Source organism: Phaethon lepturus, unplaced genomic scaffold (genome assembly GCF_000687285.1).
Source record: "Phaethon lepturus isolate BGI_N335 unplaced genomic scaffold, ASM68728v1 scaffold3129, whole genome shotgun sequence".
In the NCBI taxonomy this organism is placed as follows: Eukaryota; Metazoa; Chordata; class Aves; order Phaethontiformes; family Phaethontidae; genus Phaethon; species Phaethon lepturus.
The window spans coordinates 42,588-64,697 of NW_010562618.1; the positions used below are offsets into that span (position 1 = coordinate 42,588).

Below are 22,110 nucleotides of genomic sequence, written 5' to 3' on the forward strand. Positions count from 1 at the left end.
AGGTATCAACAGGCAAAAGCTAAGAGATAAAGGAAATGTTTGTGGCAGGAGCATAGGCCAAGACTTGAATCTGGCACATCCTGAACACAAACACAGACTCACCTGCAACTGTTAAAACCAATAAATTTAAATTATAGCTCCCTCACATGTCAGGTAGAGATTAGACTATATAAACTTGCCTGCTTATTTCTAGCAATGAAGAGAAAAGCACTACTTCCCCACGCACTGAAATAAAAAAAAGCTAAAATAAACATTAACTGCTGAAACCAGACTCTACAGTACAACAATGCAAACGAAAAGTTGCTACATCCCATATCCCATGTCTGAGCAAGTGTTAGCTCTATCTTCGCACAAAGATGCGCGCAGGTAGCTGAAGGCTACAGGCTGACACGAATTCACATCTTAACTTCTACAGCTGCACTGAAGACCTCTTGCCTTTGGCAGAAAGAGCCTCCAGACAGATAATCCAAACTGTTTAACAGTTAGGATTGCAAAAGGCTCTTGCATCAAAATGAGTTTCATACAATTTAGGAGATCTTATCTGTAATTTCCCCCATTCCCAACTAAGTGATATGCAATGGAAAACTTCCCACAAGCTACTGGTGAGTTTTTCTCCCCACCACCCAGCTTGCCTTGCCCCTCTTCCTCCCTGATGATCTAATCTTTGCAGAGGTCAATGCCTGGAGAACTCACTGGAGTAAAAATTTTCTTTTTTTTGAGAAAGAATGGTTTCTGTCCAATCCCACCTGTTTAATTCAGAGCAACAGTAAGAACACATCACTTAATGTGAAAGTATTGTCACGCTCTGCTTAACACAAGAAAAATCATTCAAGTGTGTACAGGAAGTCCAGATTTAAAAATAGCTCCCTTGTTTCCCAATCAGGGAAGGAAGATATAACCTAGATATATTGGCTGTTTAGCAAGCTGTACACTCAGTTTGCTCTTAGCGTTTTCTTGTCAAATAACTGTGCATGCTTGCAAGGTTAAATTGGGTGCCATGCTATCTCATATAACTGACCAGATGGCAGGACTTTTTTCTGCAGGAAAGAGAAGCTACTGCACCCTTCCTTGATCAGATTTTTCTATTACCCATAAAGAAAGGAATATTCATGTATTTGAAGACAGACACACATATACATTGCACATGTTCTCAGAGGTGGTGTTTTACAGTTCCTCAAGTGCATAGAAAAAGTGAGCTGACCTACAGATGAGTTTGACCCTTTCTGTGACTCTTGTTGCTTCGGTGGCTTACTGGCCTCTTCCTGCCTCCTCTGCCCTGAGCAACCCCTGAGCACAGGGGAGACGGGGCAGCTGGAACACAAAGGCATGCCTGACCAGGCTCTCAGGTATACAAAAAGTTCACACCACCCAAAGCAAATCACATAGTACTTACAAAATATCATTACCTCTGTGTGGAGAATTGATGGCCATAAAGTCCCACTGACTGTACATCTACCTGACAAAACCCCTCAATTTCTCAACGTAGAGAATATCCCCACTACGCAGAAGCCTCTCTACACCTACCTGAAAGGTTGTAGTGAGGAGGGTGTTGGTCTCTTCTCCCAAGCAACTAGCGATAGGACAAGAGGAAACAGCCTCAAGTTGTGCCAGGGGAGGTTTAGACTGGATATTAGGAAAAAATTGTCTACAGAAAGAGTGGCCAAACATTGGAACAGGCTGCCCAGGGAGGTGGTGGAGTCACCATCACTGGAGGTGTTCAAAAAAAAGTGTAGACGTGGCACTTCAGGACATGGTTTAGTGGTTATGGTGGTGTTGGGTTGATGGTTGGACTTGATGATCTTAAAGGTCTTTTCCAACCTTAATGATTCTGTGATTCTAAGGCTCTCATCCATCCTGCCCAGGAAAACTGATCTGAAAGTGATTTCACCTGATCTAAAGGCCATAGACCACTCTGCTCCTGCTGCTAGAGAGCTTGTCTTCAGTATTTTCTTCCTCTCAGCTTTGCCTCAAAGAGCTCTGCGAGGGGCCCCTCTGAGCAGCAGCAGTACTAGAAATAGCAGGACCAGTTTGAATCCACCCTTGCCCGCATATCAAACACAGAAATACTGTCCTTCATCACTGCCAAAAGCCTGCTCCCTTAGTACCTACTTTTCTAGAACACCCCAGCATATAAAGTAATGTATAATTTGACCCTGAGAATTAAAATAATTGGGAAAAAAAATATCTCAGGTAGCTGATTCCCTCCTTTGTTTTGGGCATTGCACAGCCTGACCAGAGTTCAGCCTCCAGGACACCAGCCCGAGGCTGGTTTTGCAAGCAAAGCTGTGTCACTAGCACAGTTTCTGTTAACCTTGAACTCCATCAGCTCATGAGGTCACGGGTCAGTTCAAGTTCCCCACTGTAGTAAACATGCTCACACCTAATTTTTATATGTCATTATTATCATCCAGAGTCAAAACTTAGTTTGCCCAAATTTATCACTAATTCACTAAATCTAACCCAAAATTCTAGGGTTAGATTTAATGCTTCATGCAATAAATATTTCTAGATATGAGTATTTCCCTCCTGCATTCTTCATGGGAAGGATTCACAAAAAAGGATGCAGATTCTTTGGAAGAAATACAGTGCGGTCAGAAAGGACGGCAACTCATACATATTCTGTTTCTGTGGGGAGAAGAAAATCATAGAATCACAGAATCACTTAGGTTGAAAAAGACTCAAGATCATCAAGTCCAACCATTAACCTAACACTACCGAGTCCACTAAAATAATCAATAAAACATAATTTCTTAGACATTTTATTATATCATAATGAAAATAAAACAAATATTAGCATGAAAATTGGGAAGACTAATCCTCAAACACTTAGGTAACTTAGCGCCGTCTTCAGCACTTTTTCAGCCGATGTTTTTCTGAACACTGCCTTCATACTCACAGCTGCCACTCCAGAAGAGCCAACCTCAAAGCCACATCATCTACCCCAGGTACCACCGGTAAAATTAAGAACTCAAAATGTGGACCACAAAGCTTGTCTATGCACAGAAAGAAGTATCTAGTAATTGACTTGAAATTTAACACAACTAACAAGTTACATTATTTAGGCTATAAAGACCAGCAGTTGCAAGTTGTGTGTGAAATTCACAGCTGCCCATCTGATTTTAATTGCACTCCCTTTGCACATGTGAGAACTGGAGTCCTGTGACAAAGTATCACATAACTGTGTAATCAAGAGCTGGGATATAAAATACTCCTAGAACAGAGGCAAATTAAGATTCGTAGTCCCTGGCAAACGCTTTGGGAGTAGAGAGGCAGACCAGCAGCCACGAGCCGCTGGCAGCACCTCCTGACAATGCCCATCTCTCAACTGTCTCAGATGCTGGAGCTACACAAGCGTCTCATTTTTTAAATTTTGCCCGCTCTGTTCTTACAGTAGAAGAACTGTAAAACTCTATAAAAATATTTACTTATTTATGCAAAGGTGAAACGCCATGGTGGCCTGGCTCTGCTTCATCATTCACAGGAGAAACTGCCTCCAGTCACACCTGCACCTATGTTATGTGAGCACGCATATCGGTGCGGCTTAAGACGCTCCTTTGTACGAGGAAAGATTTATAAACAGAACACCTGTAGATACCATGGCTCAGGCAACCCCAGTTGGGAAAAGCAGCAGTTTTGTTTCCCATACAACCCCTGTAGAAAATCCAGGCTGTATCATAATACACACATATATATCCCACGCACCGAATGCTGGGAAATGAAAACAAGTCTGGTGGTATCTGACAGCCAGGCACAGCTGTACCTACAGCTGTTTTCTGTATGTATACAAACATTACAACAACCAGCCCAAACCTGAGTTTATGACATTTTTTCAGCATTCAACTATTCTCACTGTCATACACAGTCACTGAGTTATTCAAATGTTGCTATCACGGCTTTTATACTTCAATTCAGTTTACAAGCCACAGACATCCCTCTCTGGCCCTACACAACAGAGATGGACCATCCTTTGGATACAAATCTTTGGTTTTTCTAATTGTATCCAGCACCTGTGTCCTCTTCTCCAAATACTGCATGTGACATTACTATGAAAACAATTCCTGTAAGTGACAGAAAAATTAGCCTCTCAGCAGTGTTTTACAACAGAAACACATTCAAAAGAAATATTGCAAAAGACAGACCACACAACCAGTAGAGAAAGTCACTATCTGCATCAGTTGTACCGTATTTTCCAGAGTTTACAGCAAGCGTTTCTGGTGTGTTGTTCACAAAATTTTCACAAAAATAAAGTTGACATTATGCTAAAGTGTAGCTAGTACTCTTCTCCACTCTTTGCTGCAAGTCATGCCATGACATGATCTATCTGCTGAAAAGCTGCTCGACTTTCTAAGCCTTGGTGTGACTGCAGACAGAGGTAGATAGAAACAGGGAAGGAAAAAGGAAGGTGGAGCTCTGTGGTCACTTAGAAGCAGAGGAAATAGTGTTTTGTTTGTGTGTTTTCAAAAGCAAAGTCAAGCTTTAATAGCATTTCATACAGAAAAAAATTACTGAGCCAAAAAACCCCAAGAGAGAGATGACTCATATCCCAGTCAAAGTCTCCCTTCTCAGGTGCCTCTCTGAAATACCATTTCACTCTTGGGAGAAGGAAAAACAAACAAACAAACAAACACGAGAACAACAACAACAAAAAAACAACCCAAGAAACGTCAGCCGTGGCAACTGCAGTCAAAAGCAGGCGAGAGGCTCCAGGCCTGCCAGTGCCACACTTGTCCCCAGGCGCTCCCGCAGGAATCTGAACTACGCTCAGACGCCAGTGCAGGCAGCTCTGCCCTGCTAGCACAGCTCAAGCAGCACCATACGAGCCTCCCGAATCCAGCACCGGGAACACCTGTGTTGGCACCTTGGGTTGTTCTGCAACTAAAAGAACTTACTTTAAGAAGTTCCTCAGCCCTTTCAAGGTTTTCCTACACCTGGGCCAGGTGTATGCCCATTTTATGCGTTTGGAACCACTGAGTGAATCTGGCCTGAGGACTTCTCTTTCCTAGCAGAAGTTGCGGTCTTACTTCTTTGTTTTTTTGGACTGTGAGACAAGATCTGAAGAGCTCTGATTCACATGATACATGCCCAGTGTTCCCAAGCACAGCCAGGTTGAACTCCATGACAAATATCCTGCAAGCAACAAATCAATCAGAGGCTGCAGGGAAGAAGAGGTGGGATATGCGCAACTCCCAGCACATTTATTCTCCTGCAGAAAGTGGGGAAAAGAGCATATTAGCTATTTATTATAACATAATGCTCCCAATAGCTCTGAAACATTAATGGAAGACAGGCAGCTGCACTGAAATTTTGGTAGCAAATGTGCACAATTGCTTGGTTTTTGATTGAGGGGGTTTTTTTTGTTTGTTTACCTGTCCTCTCATTATCCAAACACCTACCCTGTGACAAAGCATCTTACTATGGATACAGACGTCTGTGATTAACACTGGGGCATCGCTCTGATAATGTGCTCACCTTGAGATTTATTGATTTTTGCAAACCATTAAATAAAAAGCTTTGTGAAGTTGTGACATTAAGGATGGGCTTATTGCAACACTGGAGAACAAAGAAATGCACTGTCATGGATTTCTTTTCTGCACAATATGAGACAGATCTGAGTTGAGACGCAGTTACTACAGCATATCCTGGAGCCATTTAAATCTCTTGTAACTACTTAATCAGCATTAAGTCGTGCTACAATATGTACGTCCTATTACTTAATGTGCTGTTTGCTAACTATCTGTTCAAACAGTTGATCCAATCCAGAGTCAAATCCAAAGCACATACTCCAAACCTTTTCTTTGTCACAGGAGGTTAACACGTATGGCTGGGACGAGCAATACAACACTTACTCTTGTTTAAGCTCCTTGTATAGGAACCCAGCCCTGCTCTAGCGATGTTCTCCAACTACAGGCTTACAGCCCAGGCAAGGATAAGTGTATCTCGCTCTGACCCACAGGCTTTAGCTGCCCACCCAAATTGGTTGTCTTTGCCCAGTAGCCCACCGGGCACGAAACACAGGTGTCTGGCACTGGTACAAGCCCACACAGGCAGCGGTGCGATGTCTTCACAGAAACAAACAGATCAGTGGTGTAGAAGAAGCTGGGAGGACTGGAATGAGCCTTGTGATGAAGAGCTGGGGGCACTGCTAAGTCTCTGACATCAGAGGACAACTTTTAAAATCCATCCAAAATAACCCATTTTACAACTGGAATAAGTCAGTTACTGTTAATGGTCTCATTTCCAAACGGTGATCTCATCACCCAAAAAACTAAGCCATTTTTGAGCTCCAGGAGCAGAAGAGGGGACCCCGCTCCCGCTGTGCGCCCCTCGCTTCGGCGACCTGGGCTTGTTCTGCAGCGCTGGGGCAGTGGGTGGGCTCTGCACCTCGGCAACAGCCACGCAGGGGACTCGACGGAAAACGCTGACCCAAACTTAACGACAGTGTTATGAATGGCACTGTGTAATGTTATTATTATAGTCTCCCAGTTCCTGCACTGAATTGCTTGCTAAGAGCAGTTAAACTCCAGCTGCTTTTCACATCTCAAATCTAAATGCTTGGCAGCATTCCATGTCCTTCACTGCCACAAGGAAAACGTTTAACCCTTCCAAATCCTGCCAATAAACTTTTAGGTAGCTGTCATCTTTCATCTCCAGAAGGGCTGGAGGAGCCAAGCCCAGCTCTAAGAAGGGTCACTGCCACCCAAAGTGTCCCCAGGCAGCCGCCCACAGAGATGAGCGATGCTCAACAGCAGCCTCGCTCACCGCTGCACCCAGCGAAAGCTGCACGCCTGCCGCCTCAGCTAGCAGGTTTTGAAGGGTTTTCTGTGTGCTGTGTTTGTATTTTCATATGCTAACGAAACAAGTTTGAGGTTGTTTCAACAAACCTTCTTCAAGCTGAAAGGAGAAGGAAGAAAAGAGCTCAGTAACTGAGACAACATCCCTCTGCATTCAACAGCTTGCCCATCACTCCCCCAGCCTTGGGAGGGCACTGGGATGTCATGCCCTGGGGGATAGCTGAACTTGGATATACCTCAGCAGTGTCTAAGCTCAAGCTCCAACTGTAGTAATTCTCCCTATGGATGCAAACTAGCAAGGGACACGAAAGATGAAGCACGCTTCCGGGAAAACAAAATGAACAACAAACCAGCTAGACTTACATAAGAAGAATAAAGAGCCTTTGCTGCCTCTTCTGTAGTTTTGTCCACAGCCCACACTCAGGGGAATAAAGAAGTACCAAAGATGTATTTCAGTTAGTAGCTCTAAGTCACATTAACTTTTTAAAAAAAGTATATTGTGACATCAAACATAGTTTTCTATCTTTCAGATTAAGACTGATTAAAAACTAATAAAGAAAATCAGTCATCCTCTGTATCTGCACTCCTTAACAGAAAAGGACAATAAAACCTAAAAGTGAGATATTGCTCTGCCTGGAGAAACTGTGGTGGCTCTAAGGAGTTACAGAACAAGAGACCACAAATCAAACTTCGAAACAGTAATTCGCTGAAACTGGTTTCAGATACTTGAAAGCTCTCAGGGCTTCATTTCCCAACTGAAGCATACAATCTGGACTCCTCTAATGCACCAGGTGTCTTAGGAGAGTCAAACACTGCGATAAACTGGTAGCAAACTCAAAACAGACCGATTCCCCTATCTAGAAATTGGCCTACATCTCTGGTTTCAGGAAGACCCCTCCTCTCAAGAGCAACCATGCTATTTGAATATGGCTCACAATATATCCACAACAGCCCTTGTCAGAACGGGGGCTTTTTCCAGTGAGATGCCAATTCACTGTCTGCTGGACCTACATGTTGTGATTCTCCCAGTGAGCTGACCCAACTCTGGCCCGAATGGGTGCCGAAGGGGCCACTGGGCCACAGGTGAGCCTGCTGCCCGTGCATGCCCGTGCCCCAAGCCCTGCCAAGCCGGGAAAGTCTTGCAGAGCAGTTGCTGCCGATGCTCCCAGGTACAGAACAGCCTCGGGACAGAAGCAGAGATGAGGTGGCCACCCTGGTGAGGAAGCAACCAGGAACCCCTTCTGACGCCATTGGACCTTTCCTTGTCATCCTTCTGTTAATCAGTGATAATTATTGACCAAAAAACTTCCACTTCAATGTTTTTAGAGAAGAACTATTCTACACTGTGCTCCATGCCTGCAGTGCAGAACTGCAGTTTTACTCTGCTGTTACATCCTGTTGCAAATCCACGTTAAGTTTGCCTCATCCGAAACATCCACAAACCACCTATTTTCAATAATCTTAACTACAAGCTTCTCTTGTTAATTAAAGCCTGCCCTCCTCTGTTATAAGGTCTGTTAGAGGCTCATCTATTTTCTTACTCGTATTTCTTGCTCTAATACTAAAGGCCTATTTTAAAGTTTCTACTAACTTTACTGTTTCCAGTGGTGACATTCTTTCTTGGGCAGATTTAACACTAGCATACTGCGACAGCAGGCCAGGAGCAATTTTATGGGACTTCAACACTAGATACCATAAATCTGTTAGACTTAAAAGAATTTACAATTAATGTAATACTGACAAAATGTCAAAGTTAGTACAGCTATCAAAGATTAGAGGTCTCCTACTGATTTAATTTGGCCATAGCCAATTTATATGTAAAGCATGATATGAAAGTGTGGGCTAAATTTATACTCCCAGCATTAGTGGCCTATTTTCACAAGGTGCCACACCTCCTGGATGTGGAAAGCGCTTAGCTTACACTACCCAATCCTACCAAGATACAATCATTTCAAAACCACTGGCTTAGAGCACCACCATTACTTCAAACAATTTTAATGAACTAAATCCCAAAGGAGTTATCTATCTAAATTAATAACACCTATGATACCATTTTTTAAGTAGCAGAGGTATATGAAAGATTTTGCTTACATTTTGATTATGGACATGGTACCTCTTTATAGAAAATGCCATGGAATAAAGGAAAATGTTCTAATATTAAAGAGCATCATCTGGGAACCTTACAGAAGCTGGATTAAAAAACAAAACAAAACACCACCACATAGATATTTTTCCCTTTACAGACATAGTATTCCTTCCAGACTACAGCAGAGGTGAAGCAGATGCCTGGCAGCTCCAAAGGATGAGAGGCACATGGTACAAGTCACGGAGTGACGCCCATCCCCAGTCCAACTCATGGGAACGCCCATCAGGTCCACCCATGTGTTTGGAAGCAGCAGCCTTTCCTCTGCTGCCTGCAGCGGTCAGAAACACTCAAGTGCTCAATCAGCTGTAGGAAACCACACAACTGACAGATGCAGTAAACTCTGTACTGTGATTCTTGATAAAAAACACCTTAAGTCTCCTTCCCAAGCAGGATCTGCTAATGGCATAGTCCTATCAGCCAACTTCAGCCAGGATCTTCATCTGTTCGGATGCAGGAACATCTCCTAACACTGGCGTAGTCAGGCTCTTGCATGGTTCATGCTGCCAAGCTGGAATCACACCGCATTCCCAATTCAAAGTTGTTGTTTTCTAATCTACATTTTCTAGTAATGCTTCAAACAGACCGACTTGCACACAGACTGCATGAACAGCAAGTGTCTCCAGTGCAAATTTTTAAATGAAGTTGCTGTGTATAACTTGCATTAAACTAGAGGCAGAACCTCTGGTGAGAGAAAAGGATCAAGTGAACAGAGATGGAAAGCAAGAACGGAATAGAGGGAGATCAGTATGGGCATAACCCCAGCTGCTGCCATATCACAGCCTGCATTTCTGTTTTCCAACAGACAAACCATAGGTTACAACAGGAGCAGGACCCAAGCAGCTCGGATTTTCTTTCAGCAGCCTTGTTTACCCCTTAGTAGGACAGACTTTAATTACTTTCTGATGACTTAATACAATTACTTCATATATATTGTGACTAAATGATGAAATCTCCTTCCCTTTTCACAGCTGTACTTCAGACAGTACATCTAGCTTGTATTCTACAGAAATAAACAGATGTGGGGACACAGCAATTGGATCTTTGTCAAACCATGACTAAATGCTGTTTCCAGAGATTTCCTTTGTCTCTCAACTGTCACCTTACAGCTCTAAGAGGCTTTGAAAAGCCAAAAACACCACTGGGTCAGTTGTTCTGAATGCAGCCTCTTCCTTGCAGGACATGCTTTGGACGGAACAGCCAAGTTCCGTGCGCCGAATACAGTACCCTGAAGTTGTATAACAGTAATTAGCAAGATACTGTTTTGTTCACAGACACTCACACTCAAAATGCATGCTATGTGCCTCTTATAAGGCCACTGACCTATATTTCGGGGGGGGGAGGATCAATCTTTGGCCATATAAGAGTAATACATTGCCCTTTTTCTAGAAAAAAAGGATTATTTTCCCAAGAACTGTTTTGACAAATCGTACTAAAATTATACTGTACAAAAATCTACATTTAGACAAAACTGGCAGCAGCAACACAGAAGAGCCCCTTCATCATGAAAAGAGCTATGTTCATTGACCCTATGCTAGGTTTTCCTCCCACAATAGCTTTTGTCTAAGTTCCTCTGAACTCGAACAGCTGAGACATTGTAAAGATCAAAGAGCTCTGTTAGAATAGCCACCAGATCATACTCCACCATCATTAAGACATAAAAAGGGCAATTCTCCATTCTAGATTCTGCATTTTAAGGCAAAATATCGTGACAGTGGAAGTGGTGGCATCCCATTCTTGGAAGCTGTAGTGCTGACATAACCATCTGTATTGCTAGTTAGCCATACGCTGTCTCAACAAATATTACACACAACTACAACACCATGAACTTTCTTAGCTATTCTCAAAAAAAAACATTTGTCAGGTTGAAATCAGTCGTCTTTTCAATCTCGGCATCAATGGAGGGTCTGGATAACCCAGATAAGAAAGACCAAGGATACCTCTCTCGCTTCCAGACCTAAGCTACCCCACGCAGAAGCAGTTTGGGTTTTATTGCACATGATTACTCAATACCTGGGTGTTCTGTTCAGTATTTCCCCTTCAGTCCTGGCTACATCAGAAGCAGCTCAGACCAGGGCCAATCTGACACACACAGGACAAGTAGCTTTGGTTCAGGGAAACAGCGACTACCCTGGGTTTCTCTCATCCACTCAACTTTTAGACCAGCAGACACCTCCCTTTGGGCAATCAAATGCTAAAAAGTAGCAGGGGTTAATGAGTTAGCTACACTCACTAATGAAATAAAGGGAAATAATTAAATACTAATCAATATCACTTAAAACAACCTGGATCCCCTCCTTCATCAGCAGATGATCCAGTGGGCATCTATGGGGAGCTAGGCCAGGAGACTTGATACATTACCACCCCAAACTTACTTCACCTTAAAAAAAGGAAAAAGAGGAATATCAGTACAGTACATCAACACTAAACTTGAACACCAAAACATAGGGTAAAAAAGAATGGATTTTATACAGTTGCAAGAACAGCAACAGCACAGCAACGTTATTTCTGATACTATAGGCAAATCCTCTAGCTGGTTCTTTTGTGCTTCTGCACAAGCGATGTTTTGTCACAAGCCATGTTCTTAAAACACACCGTATGTGACTTGAAAATAAATCTCAGGGTGCAGTTCTGAGTCAGTCTATCAGTGCAGAACTACTAGGTGAAACAAAGGAAACAAAGGAATTTTCTTCCCCGAGCATATTACAGTACTGCTTTGAGGCATACTGTAGTACATGTTCTTTCCTACTTTCAAAAAAAAAGCCAATCTTGACCCAGACAAATTTTGCTTGGATAGATTGCCAAGGGCCTCCTACTTTAATGGAGGCAGTGCCAAGCACAAGCAAGACAAAGCAATCTCCCTGCTTCTGCATCTTAAAATCACATTACAGGCAAAGCGGAAGTTTTCACTCAGCATGAAAAGGAAAAAAAAAAAAGGAAGAAAAAAAACCCCTCTTTAATTAACAGTTTGCAAAGTAACTTCAAGCCATTGTTTCACTGATTAGAGCGTTTCCAGCTACTCTTTCAATCGTGCATATTGATTTTACATCTATTAAAAGATTGCAGCTGCATGCAAGAGACTTTCTCCCTCCACTGCTCATGCTACTCGGAAACCATGGGCAGAATAAAGGTCGTAATGAAGGTTGCAAGGAGCTGCAAATAACTAGAAAGACTCATCCGGATATTTCTGCAGCACCAACAGGCACCCAGCAATTTAATTGTAACAGAACAATGAAAAGGTCCCCCTGGCAAGTGTGCACCAGGTTAATTCCCAAACAATAGCATATCATGGAATCTTAACTGCTAATTGATACTTAGGGAAGCATGATGTCATACTTAGAGTTTTATGATGTCAGAACAACAAGAATTTATTTTAATATTTCTTTAAAATCTGAAAATAGACAGAGTTCAAATGGTGACTTTCAACACCAACAGTATTAATTCACTTTTGGACACCGAGTCTCTAGGCAGCAGCCATTACAGCAAGAGAAACACTGTTAACATCTTTCCTCTGAATATATCTGTGCACAACAATTGAGAAATCACGAGCAGATGCCTCCTTGAATATGTGCAAAGCACATCAGCTGAATTTCCACGACAATTTATCTTCTTTGGAATGGATTTTTATTATGTTTCAAATTGAAACAAACACTATGCAGTACTTCCTTTCTGCAAAAATACTCAGCTCCCATCATTCTTTTAAAAAGGAAGCTGTCGGTATAAAAATCAACTTCAGTGAAGACAAAAAGGTGGAAAGAAAACAGCTGCCATCTGCAGCCATCTGCAATGTGCTGAGCCAGCATGCAGCAGAATGCAGCTATCGTGGTGTTATCACCGCCTTTGAACTTCCTGCACTGGACAAAAGACAGGTTGGTTTGGTGTTTGTGGGTTTTTTTTGTTGGTTTTTTTTTAATAAAACAATACTATTCACACTGTGATCCTTCTAATCCTTTCAACATATTACAGGACAAGAAATCCAGTCCTGCACACTAAATATGATGGGCTCAGTACCTTCAAGACACAGGCTCGTCACTGCTTTGCTTTTAGAAACAGAGCTTTAGCGATCTGCAAACAGCCTTTATGATTTGGCTCCAAACTTTTAGCACGTTTAGCAGTGGATTTCCAGTCACACTACTCACTTCAGAGGTAACTCTTTTATGTATTTTAGCATCATTTAAATGTGCTTCTGCATGCACAGTTCAAAAAACCAGCAATGAATCAAGGAATATCTTCTATATGCTGCTGTGGGGTACTGTTTGAGAATTACACCTGGGCCCAGAAGGAACCTAAAAATCCACAGGTATTCCACTCTGCAAAAGCCTTGCGCTCCGAGGCTTTTCCAGTAGAAGTTACGGGTTGCCACGCGACCCCTGAACAAAAAGAGATCTTTATCCTCAGAGCGTTACACTGAAAGCTGTGTCACATCGCTGCCATACTCCCAAGTTCAGTGCTGATAAACACATCGATTTCTACAAGCCTTCAGGGCAAAAAAGACAATGTGCAAACGCACCTACCTCCTGCAGCCTTCCCCATACAAGGCATGGGAATGGCAGTAGGTCATGTGCAATATCAACCCTGCAGCCGCTCCTGCAGTCAGGTCATCACACCACCACCCAACTGACCCATCCTCAGAAGGCCACACTTCGCAACTCACCAGGCAGAGCAGGGGAAACTCTCTGCTTTTTACTTTCTTTTTTTAAAAACAAAATATCCTTTTCCCCATGACTCACCAGCCTGCAATCTGGTTTTATAAAAGTTTATGCAAAGCACTCGGCACTCTTACACAATTATTCTTTCTTGGTTGTTTTTTTTTTTTCAGCAACTTGACTGTGTAACTGGTCCACCTGCCTCCGTGTCCACCTCTCCCACTCTGGCTACCGCTGGATTGCATCAGCAGTTTTACCAGCACTCAGACAGCTTCATTTGGTGCATAAGGCTGAAAATAAAGCCACCAACGAAGCCCCGCTACAGACGCTTTTCAGCAAAGCTCACCATATTCTGCAATGAAGAGATGACATTTTTTGTTTTAGCTCCTTAAACAAAAGGAGCTCGCTCCTTGCTCTTTGTCAACATCCCACCCCAACCTTCCATCGTCTTCTCACTTCTTTCTCTAGATCAACAACCTTGCTCCTGTTTTTTGGTGACCATGATGAGCTTCTCCCCCAACTTATTCTGCCTCCATGGGGTTTCACACTCTCTGTACCTCCTAGAGGCTAGAAAAGCTTTTATTTACACCTTCCTTCACTGTGACAAAAATTCTTACACTGCTAAAACTCCAAGCTCCGCTGCTCCACAGCAACCAACTCTACCATCAACTTCCAGAGCTTTTCAGCCTCCTTCACTCCAATTAATCCAAATACTACTACTGAAATCATCTTTCCTCCCCTTGCTCCAATGGGAGTGTACTCTCCATGAAAAATGTGCCTTTTCCCCACTTTCTACATTTGACACCATTATAACACCATTCACATCTCTGACGTCTTCTTCCGTTCTTTACTCTACTGCTTCCAGAAACTGCCAATCCTCCTCTGCTATTGTCCTTTCTGCTTGGAAAGAACTCCTACAGAGATCAAGTAATTTTCTCTTCCTTTCTTTTCCAAGATTCTTATCATGAAAGACAATACATCTTTCAGCACCTTCCCTTCTCTGAGCTGTTCACCTATATATGCAGCATTACAGATTAGGCACTTCAGAATGGGGGAAGGTGGTTTACTTTACAACATGCAAGTGTATACATAAGTGTTCTATGAGCATAGTTTTGCTATACGATTAACATTACTTCAAGTTTCTTTGACCTTTGCAATATACCCAGAAATATTAAGGCAAGCGAATTGCTGTTGAGAATTTCATATGGTTTCATTGCATTAAAATTGTATCCCCCCTTCCTCTATTTATTTAAAAAGGGAAAAGCAAGCCCTCTTGATTTGATGCAAAAATACAGGTCAGACTACATGAACCACAGGACTTCAAATCTAGAATAACTTGTAATAAACTACTTGAACACACTTCTGGCCACTTGCCAGTAGTGCACAGTCTGTAATTTAGAGCACAATAAAGTGTTGTTTCCACTTATTCTCTGCTATAATAAAATCCATGCCTTCTTTAAGCATGGCTCCTGATACAGATTTTAGGGAACGCAGAACATGGAGGCTTTCCTTCCTTGGTTGCAGGGGGAGATCTGTTCTGCACTTTCCTGTATGGGTTACCAGTCCATTCAAGAGGGAGAAACAGAAAGCAACACAAAGGACTAGTCTGCATCTTAGAGAGAAATCCTAGCTGGAAAGAAAAGGGTAATCATAACTTTGGTAATACTCTTCCTTCACTAACGATGTTAAGGAAACCTGGAGAACATCAGCAATCAGATTACTGTGTATTTATAGAAGAATTGTCAGCCATCATCGCTCTGAGCAGGTAGGGTCATGTCTAACAAACAACTTAATGGCCAACCATGGTGAAAACTCTGGCTCTGAAAAATAAACACTTGCTAGGAATTAAAATGGTCAAATATTGTGAATAGACTGTGTCCTGGGCTTTCTAGCAATGTCTCTTCCACCTCTGTTCACATATTTTAACTGCAAGGCCCAGAAAGCTGATACAAGCACCTGTAAGATTGCTTTGTCCAAGAATATGGAGAGATGACTGCAATCAATCATGTTACTGCACCTGTAAGGCAGTCATGGTCAAAGCAGCCTGATCTAATGCAGTGAGTCTTATGTGTTGGTTGAAAGCCAGATGACCATGAGCCAGCAGTGTGCCCAGGTGGCCAAGAAGGCCAACAGCATCGTCGCCTGTATCAGAAATAGTGTGGCCAGCAGGAGTAGGGCAGTGATTGTGACCCTGTACTCAGCACTGGTGAGGCCGTACCTTGCATCCTGTGTTCAGTTTTGGGCCCCTCACTCCACAAAGGACATTGAGGTGCTGAAGCATGTCCAGAGAAGAGCAATGAAGCTGGTGAGGGGTCTGGAGAACTGGGGTTGTTTAGCCTGGAGAAGAGGAGGCTGAAGGGAGACCTCATCGCTCTCTACAACTACCTGAAAGGAAGTTGTGGTGAGGTGGGTGTTGATCTCTTCTCTGAAGTAACCCGTGATAGGATGAGAGAAAACGGCCTCAAGTTGCGCCAGGGGAGGTTTGGATTGGATACTAGGAAAAAATTCTTCACCAAAAGGGTTGTCAAACATTGGAACAGGCTGCCCAGGGAAGTGGTGGAGTCACCATCCCTGGGGTATTTAAATGTGGTGCTTAGGGACATGGTTTAGTGGTGGACTTGGCACTGTTAGGTTAACAGTTGGACTCAGTGATCTTAAGGGTCTTTTCCAACCTGACCTCGTTATTCTTCAGTGCAACCAGAGACCAAAGCCTACATCTTCACTGAAGAATAACTATGTCAGGTTGGGTTGGGTAGCTTTTTAGGTTCACTCTGAGAGTAGGGTTAAACTTCATACACTGTAAACTTAGTTAAGGCAATTATCTACAGGATTTGACTAGAGCATGAGGGTTGTTAAGAGTCACTTGAGACTCTGGCAATCAAACTCATAGCCTCTGGTGCGAGGCAAGAGAATAGGATGGAGGCATAAAACTGACTGATCTTTTTGGAGGTCTATGTGCTGGGTATTCCTTTTCTCTAGGGTTAAAAAGAAATAACAAAAAAATCCAGAATAAATAATTGTGTGTCTGTGTTTGACACAGACCTGAAAATCCCAGCATTATCAAGAGAAAAAAGGAGAGTCCCCTGCAGGGCCAGGTAACTGCATGATGTTCATTATCCTTCAGATTGACACACTTTCTTGATAAAGCCTATCAGTTGATAGTGCAGGACAAGAAAGTTTCTTCAAAACAAACCTCAGAAAAAGAGCTACCATTATATAGCCTTGGAGGAATGAAACTACTCATATGTTGCTGGTAGCGTGTTTCAAAAAACCCCACAAGTTATTTAGGACATATTCACAGAATCATTAAGGTTGGAAAAAGACCTTTAAGATCATCAAGTCCAACTATCAACCCAACACCACCATGCCCACTAATATTATAGTGCACCATGTCATGTCAGCTATTTTTCTTAACTAATATATAAAATTATGCACATTAAAATATATTTCCTTCTTGAGTTTATATAATCAGAACACATTTTACTTTCCTGGGAAGGTTTTTCAGCTTCTCTACACCCGGCACATGACCATGCTGCCTCATGACTTCACAGACAAATCACCCTGTGAAATCTGTTTTGGTGCCACTAAAACACAGGAGAGATGAAAGAAGATTAAAAAGGAATGGCAATTAGCAATTACTCAGGAGCAATTACTCATTCCAGTGACTCTTCCAGGACACAGGAGCTGCTGAGCTAGCTAATGACAGCAGTAAAACTCATAATCTGTAACCACCCTGTCAGCCTGTCTCAACAGGCCAAAATAACCATTCAACTGTAAGCATCAAAACCACTTGTGTCTGCTACAGTGACTCCAGGTGTACTGAATGTCATTCTTCTCCTTCCAAAAACAACTCATCACTTCTGTGCAAGTGTCCTGAGAAGACACGAAAGGAATGACGGCATCTTAAACATGCAGTCTTGATTGTGCTTCCAACTGATGCAGGTCAACATCTGGTTTCAGCCCACCACCACTGCTACTGCCAACAGCATCTCAAGAGGAGCTGCTGCCAGATGCACTTGACCATCTTCCTTATGCCACTATGAAAGACTGGAAACATTTTTTCAAAAAAGCCCCGGCAACAGTAGAAGTCTCTATCCTATCAGATAGTTACAAACCAGCAGATAAAAACTTTTGCAGCCAGCCCTGACAAGCAAATCTCCCTTAAAAATAAAGCAGAGATTCAGCCTCAGTTTATTTCCTGACTTCTTTTCTTTTTCTTTTAAACTTCCTTTTAGTCTTGACAGGAGGAGGCCTCCGCCTGGCCAGAGGACATACAATCAAGTATTTTCCACATCCTTCCTCTTATCTGGATCAAATCCAGAACAGTTGCAATGGAAGTAAAGTTTCCTGTTCCCCAGACACCTTGCAAATCAGTTCTCTCAATAGGCAATAATACAGGACTTGCAAAATATACACTATAAAGCCTAAATCTGCCTACTAACATGCTCTACAACAAGGTGGAGAGGAGCCACAGTTGTCTTTCTTTCATCAGCAGTCAGAAAAAAAATAAGGTAGGAATTTCCACTGTGTCTCTGCGGTATAAAACAGTAGATCATATTCCACCTTCATTCTCAACACTTTCAGATTACAGCAGTATTCTTCATAGCACAGAGGCTCTTCGGGCTAATATCAACATAAAGCTTATACCACGAGGCAGGCTAAGCACAGCAACAGGGACTGGGGAAAACCACACTGCTCATCTTGCTCACTCGCTTACAAGGGCCACAACAAGTGCTCCTTGATTCCTCTCACACAACACTTCCAAACTGAATTTGCTGTTAGATCTACAAAATCATCACAGGCCTGTGCATATCCTCCTGTTTCCGCTTACCTGGACAGCAATGGTGAACTTCTGCCACTTTCTGATGCATTGTATGAGAGAAAAGCCAAGCATCTCAGGATGGTCACGTTGACTTGGCTTTTTTGTGGGCCAGGAGAAGGCAGGTATCTCTGTTCACGCACCCTGCCTCACTGTTCCTTACCAGTAATTATAAGGCAATTCAAACCAAAATGCAATACACAAATAGGCATCTTCAGAGGAACAGAATCACAAACCACACATGGTCAATTGGCTCAGATGTTTTCACTTTAACACTAAAGCTTTGATGTTATTTCTTTTTCTCCTCACCTCTTCACCCCACCAGCAACAGAAGAAATAACTAGGCTAAAAAAAGGCAAGAAAAGCACAAACTAAAATCACACAAAGCGACAGGCAGCGAACCCCCTAACTGCAAGGTTCCAGTTATTTATCACATTAGGTTTTGATTTTTAATTTTGTTTAACTGAGTTCAGTTTCCATTCAAAGTTTAAAATCAGTCACATCCAGTTAATTAAAAAGAAAAAATCTTGAAAAAAAAAATCGTCACAGGAAACCAGACATCACCCACTTCCCCTCTTCCTGCACTCTTCAGTTCTCACTGGGGTCCATCTCACACAAGTGTTTGTCCAAAAGGTATGTGGGTGAGGTGGAAGGACAAAGCACAAGAAAAAAAAAAAACCCTAAAACCTTGCAAACTGCCAGCTCATCCAAGGATTGTATAAAGCAAAATGCAGCTCCAAGCAAAGGTAGCTGAAACGTGGCAGCATCTAGAAGGAAAAATCACCTTCAGCCGCAGTGACGCAGGGAGCTGGACTGAAATTTGCCAATCAGCATGCTTTGAGCGGCGTTTGGAATCCATTACAGACACAATGCTGCCTCTGGGGTGGGGAGCTTTTCTTTTAAGCTGTTCTTAAAGGTTAGGACATAAAGACAAGAGTTGTGTGTGTGCTTGCAGGGACTGGTTCCTTGCCTAAGCAGAGCACATGGACTGATTCCAGCTCTGTTATCCCACAGCCAGGACCCATGAAATTAAAGAAGTTGACTGGCCTGTTTGATCACCTGTGACAGTTTGCCCCACAAGTCTCCTTCTCTGTCGTACCCCAAAGAGAGGTACCATTGAACCCTGACATGTCTACAGAAGTAACCCACATTTCCTCATTAATTTTACCACGAAATGTTATCCACATATCTGTAACTATGTCCTAAAGAAATTAAATGAGACATTTCTGATTTTCAGCTGTGGTCATGTAGAGTACATTGAGATTAAGACATGGGCTCTTAGATAACCTCCCCTTGTAGCAGGGGAGGCCAGTCGATTATCTCAGGGCTAGATGAGACTAGTACCCAACGCTTCCAAGGAAGGTGCAAGAAAGCTCATGAGTAATAATTGATGATTGTTTACCACATCCATCTGTGGTTTACAGTCTCTATAATTTTTACCCAGTCTAAGCAATGATTTGAGCTCTCAAAACAATCTTTTCTGCATCAGTGCCAAAGAGACTCCTGCTGATCTACAGATTTCTTAATTACTTAAACTTTCAAAGTAAATTTCTCAGCAACTATTTCCCCTCAGAAATATGCAGTTTCAGTACTGAAACAATAAAAAAGGTCAAAGGTACTTTGAGCTAATAAGTTAAGCAACCTATGTAAAGGCCATCACTTTCATGAGAGAGAACACAAGACTGTAAACTTTACTATTACTCCTTTTGTGCAATTCAGTGTTTTGTTAATCTCCCACATCCTTAGAAGTCAGGGTGTAAAAAGTGATAAAAGGGGAAATTATGTACCAAATATTTTGCAGCAAGAAAATCTGTGTTGGGAGTGAGGCAGAAAAAGTACATCCAAAGCATCTCTGCTTGGACTAAACAGATTCCTCTGCTTTTCAAGGCAGCAGTTCTCGGACTGAGAGTACTGATGTGCAGTACCCACAGCACCAGCGTGGCCTGGACAGGCAGTCCAGTCAAATGAGTCTGTCAAATGAGCTGGGACACAATACAGTGGTTACTGCAGAACTAGTAGGTAACTGAACAAGGCAGAGTGAATTTGTACTGGTTCAGAACCACTGTGGCCCCAACAGGCTGGTTCAATGGATGGAACCAGAAAGCTGGATTTACTGTACCGTTGAACTACAGCTTCAGCTGGATGTAACACCTTGCTAAAGTCTCAGACAGACAACCCATCTTAGCAACTGCTAATATTAAGCAGATATCGATCAGTTCAAGAATATTCCTTATTTTGGTTATACAGCACAAGAAAACATAACCATAATACAATCTGTGGTATGCACTGTGCACCTTCACTCACCTCTTTCAGTTCCTGTGCAACAGAAGTAAGGCGTTCGTTTTCAGACTGGGTGTTGGCAAGGACATTTCTCAGCTGCTTTAGTTCTGTCTGCAGCTCCATAACCTTCTTCATGTAGTACTCTTCCTTGGTAGCCGATTCCTGAATCAAGGTCTCCTCTCTGCTCTCTCCATCTGCAGCTACCTTCTTGTGGTTGGTATGGGCCTGCCCAAAAGCCTAGGATAATCAGAAAACAAATCTTTTATTAGTAAACCCAGAATTTTGCATAAGTAACTTTCATTTTAAATAGCTGAAACTATTTACCCTCATATTTCTTTGATGCAAAACAATGCAACCTTTTCCTAGACCCTTCTCTTCTGGGATTGGACCTTTAAATGCAATCAAGTGGCCACACAGAGATTTTGAAAGCGACACACAGCACACAAACGGTGTTTTGTGATGCGTAGGTTACTTGCATAGAACCTCATATAAACCCTTGTGGGAAGGAACAACGATGTACTGATTTGAGCCTGCTGTTAAAGCAAGACTTTGGTTTTCAACAAGATGGCTGCAAGATGATCAAACACTTCTACATGTGCATTTTCACTATAGTTGGATCAGACTCACTTCTACAAAAACTGAATCCCTGAAAACAGATGCAGTATTAGCAGCCTGTTCAATTTCTTAGTCTGACAGCACACTTACTTCCTGATCCAGCTATATCAAAGAAACCTTATTCACCCCTCTCAGCTGCTCATTGCTGGTGATTAGTGGCCCCTCAAACCTGCTAACCCACTGCGGCCATAAGTGAGCGAGGTTAGCAGGGCTACTCCGTAACCAGGTTAAGCTAACGTGGGTCACTATGGCTGAAGTAGGTCAGTGGACACTCACCCAACCAGCTCTGCTGCCTGCTCTCAGAGACGTCATCTCCAGCAGCGTGCCAGCAAAGGGACTTAGAGGCAGGTCACGCAGATCTAACCTCTTCAGCATCGCATGCCTCTGTTCAGACCTGACAATTTCTTTTTTCCTCCTCCTGCTTCTTTTTGGGGGTTTTCATTTGACTTGAAATTACCAGGCAATGCTCCTAGCAGCGGCGTTCTCCAACACATGAGCAAGTAGCCCATACAGACACCTCGTCCGCTGGACTGCAGCGTTTAAGAAACCCATCAGTGGCTTTCACTAATAGATGTTAAAGCAAAGAGTTTAACATTTTAAGTAGGTATATATTTGTAACATGTGGCCTAGCAGATGGACCAAAGACAGTGACATTAATGAATGCTATCTTTTAACTGCTGCATGTGTGTGCATCACAATCCAACCCAAGATGTATTTGGAGCTTTCAGGTGCCATAGCAGCTTTTGGGATGCCAGTGTCCATACAGCAGGTTTTCACAGCCAACACCAGGCAGTAAGCCAGGTCAAGGCATCTCTC

General features: G+C 42.7%; 1 protein-coding gene across 1 annotated transcript in view; it reads right to left on the reverse strand.

The window, feature by feature from the left end:
• BICD2 (bicaudal D homolog 2 (Drosophila)) overlaps nt 1-20,910 on the reverse strand; it is a 41,365-nt gene extending 20,455 nt beyond the window's left edge. The window contains exon 1 of the mRNA XM_010294311.1: nt 20,704-20,910. Within this exon, the coding sequence (XP_010292613.1) occupies nt 20,704-20,814 (111 nt within the window). The 5' untranslated portion in view covers nt 20,815-20,910. The remainder of the gene's footprint in view (nt 1-20,703) is intronic.
• Nucleotides 20,911-22,110: the final 1,200 nt, after the last annotated feature.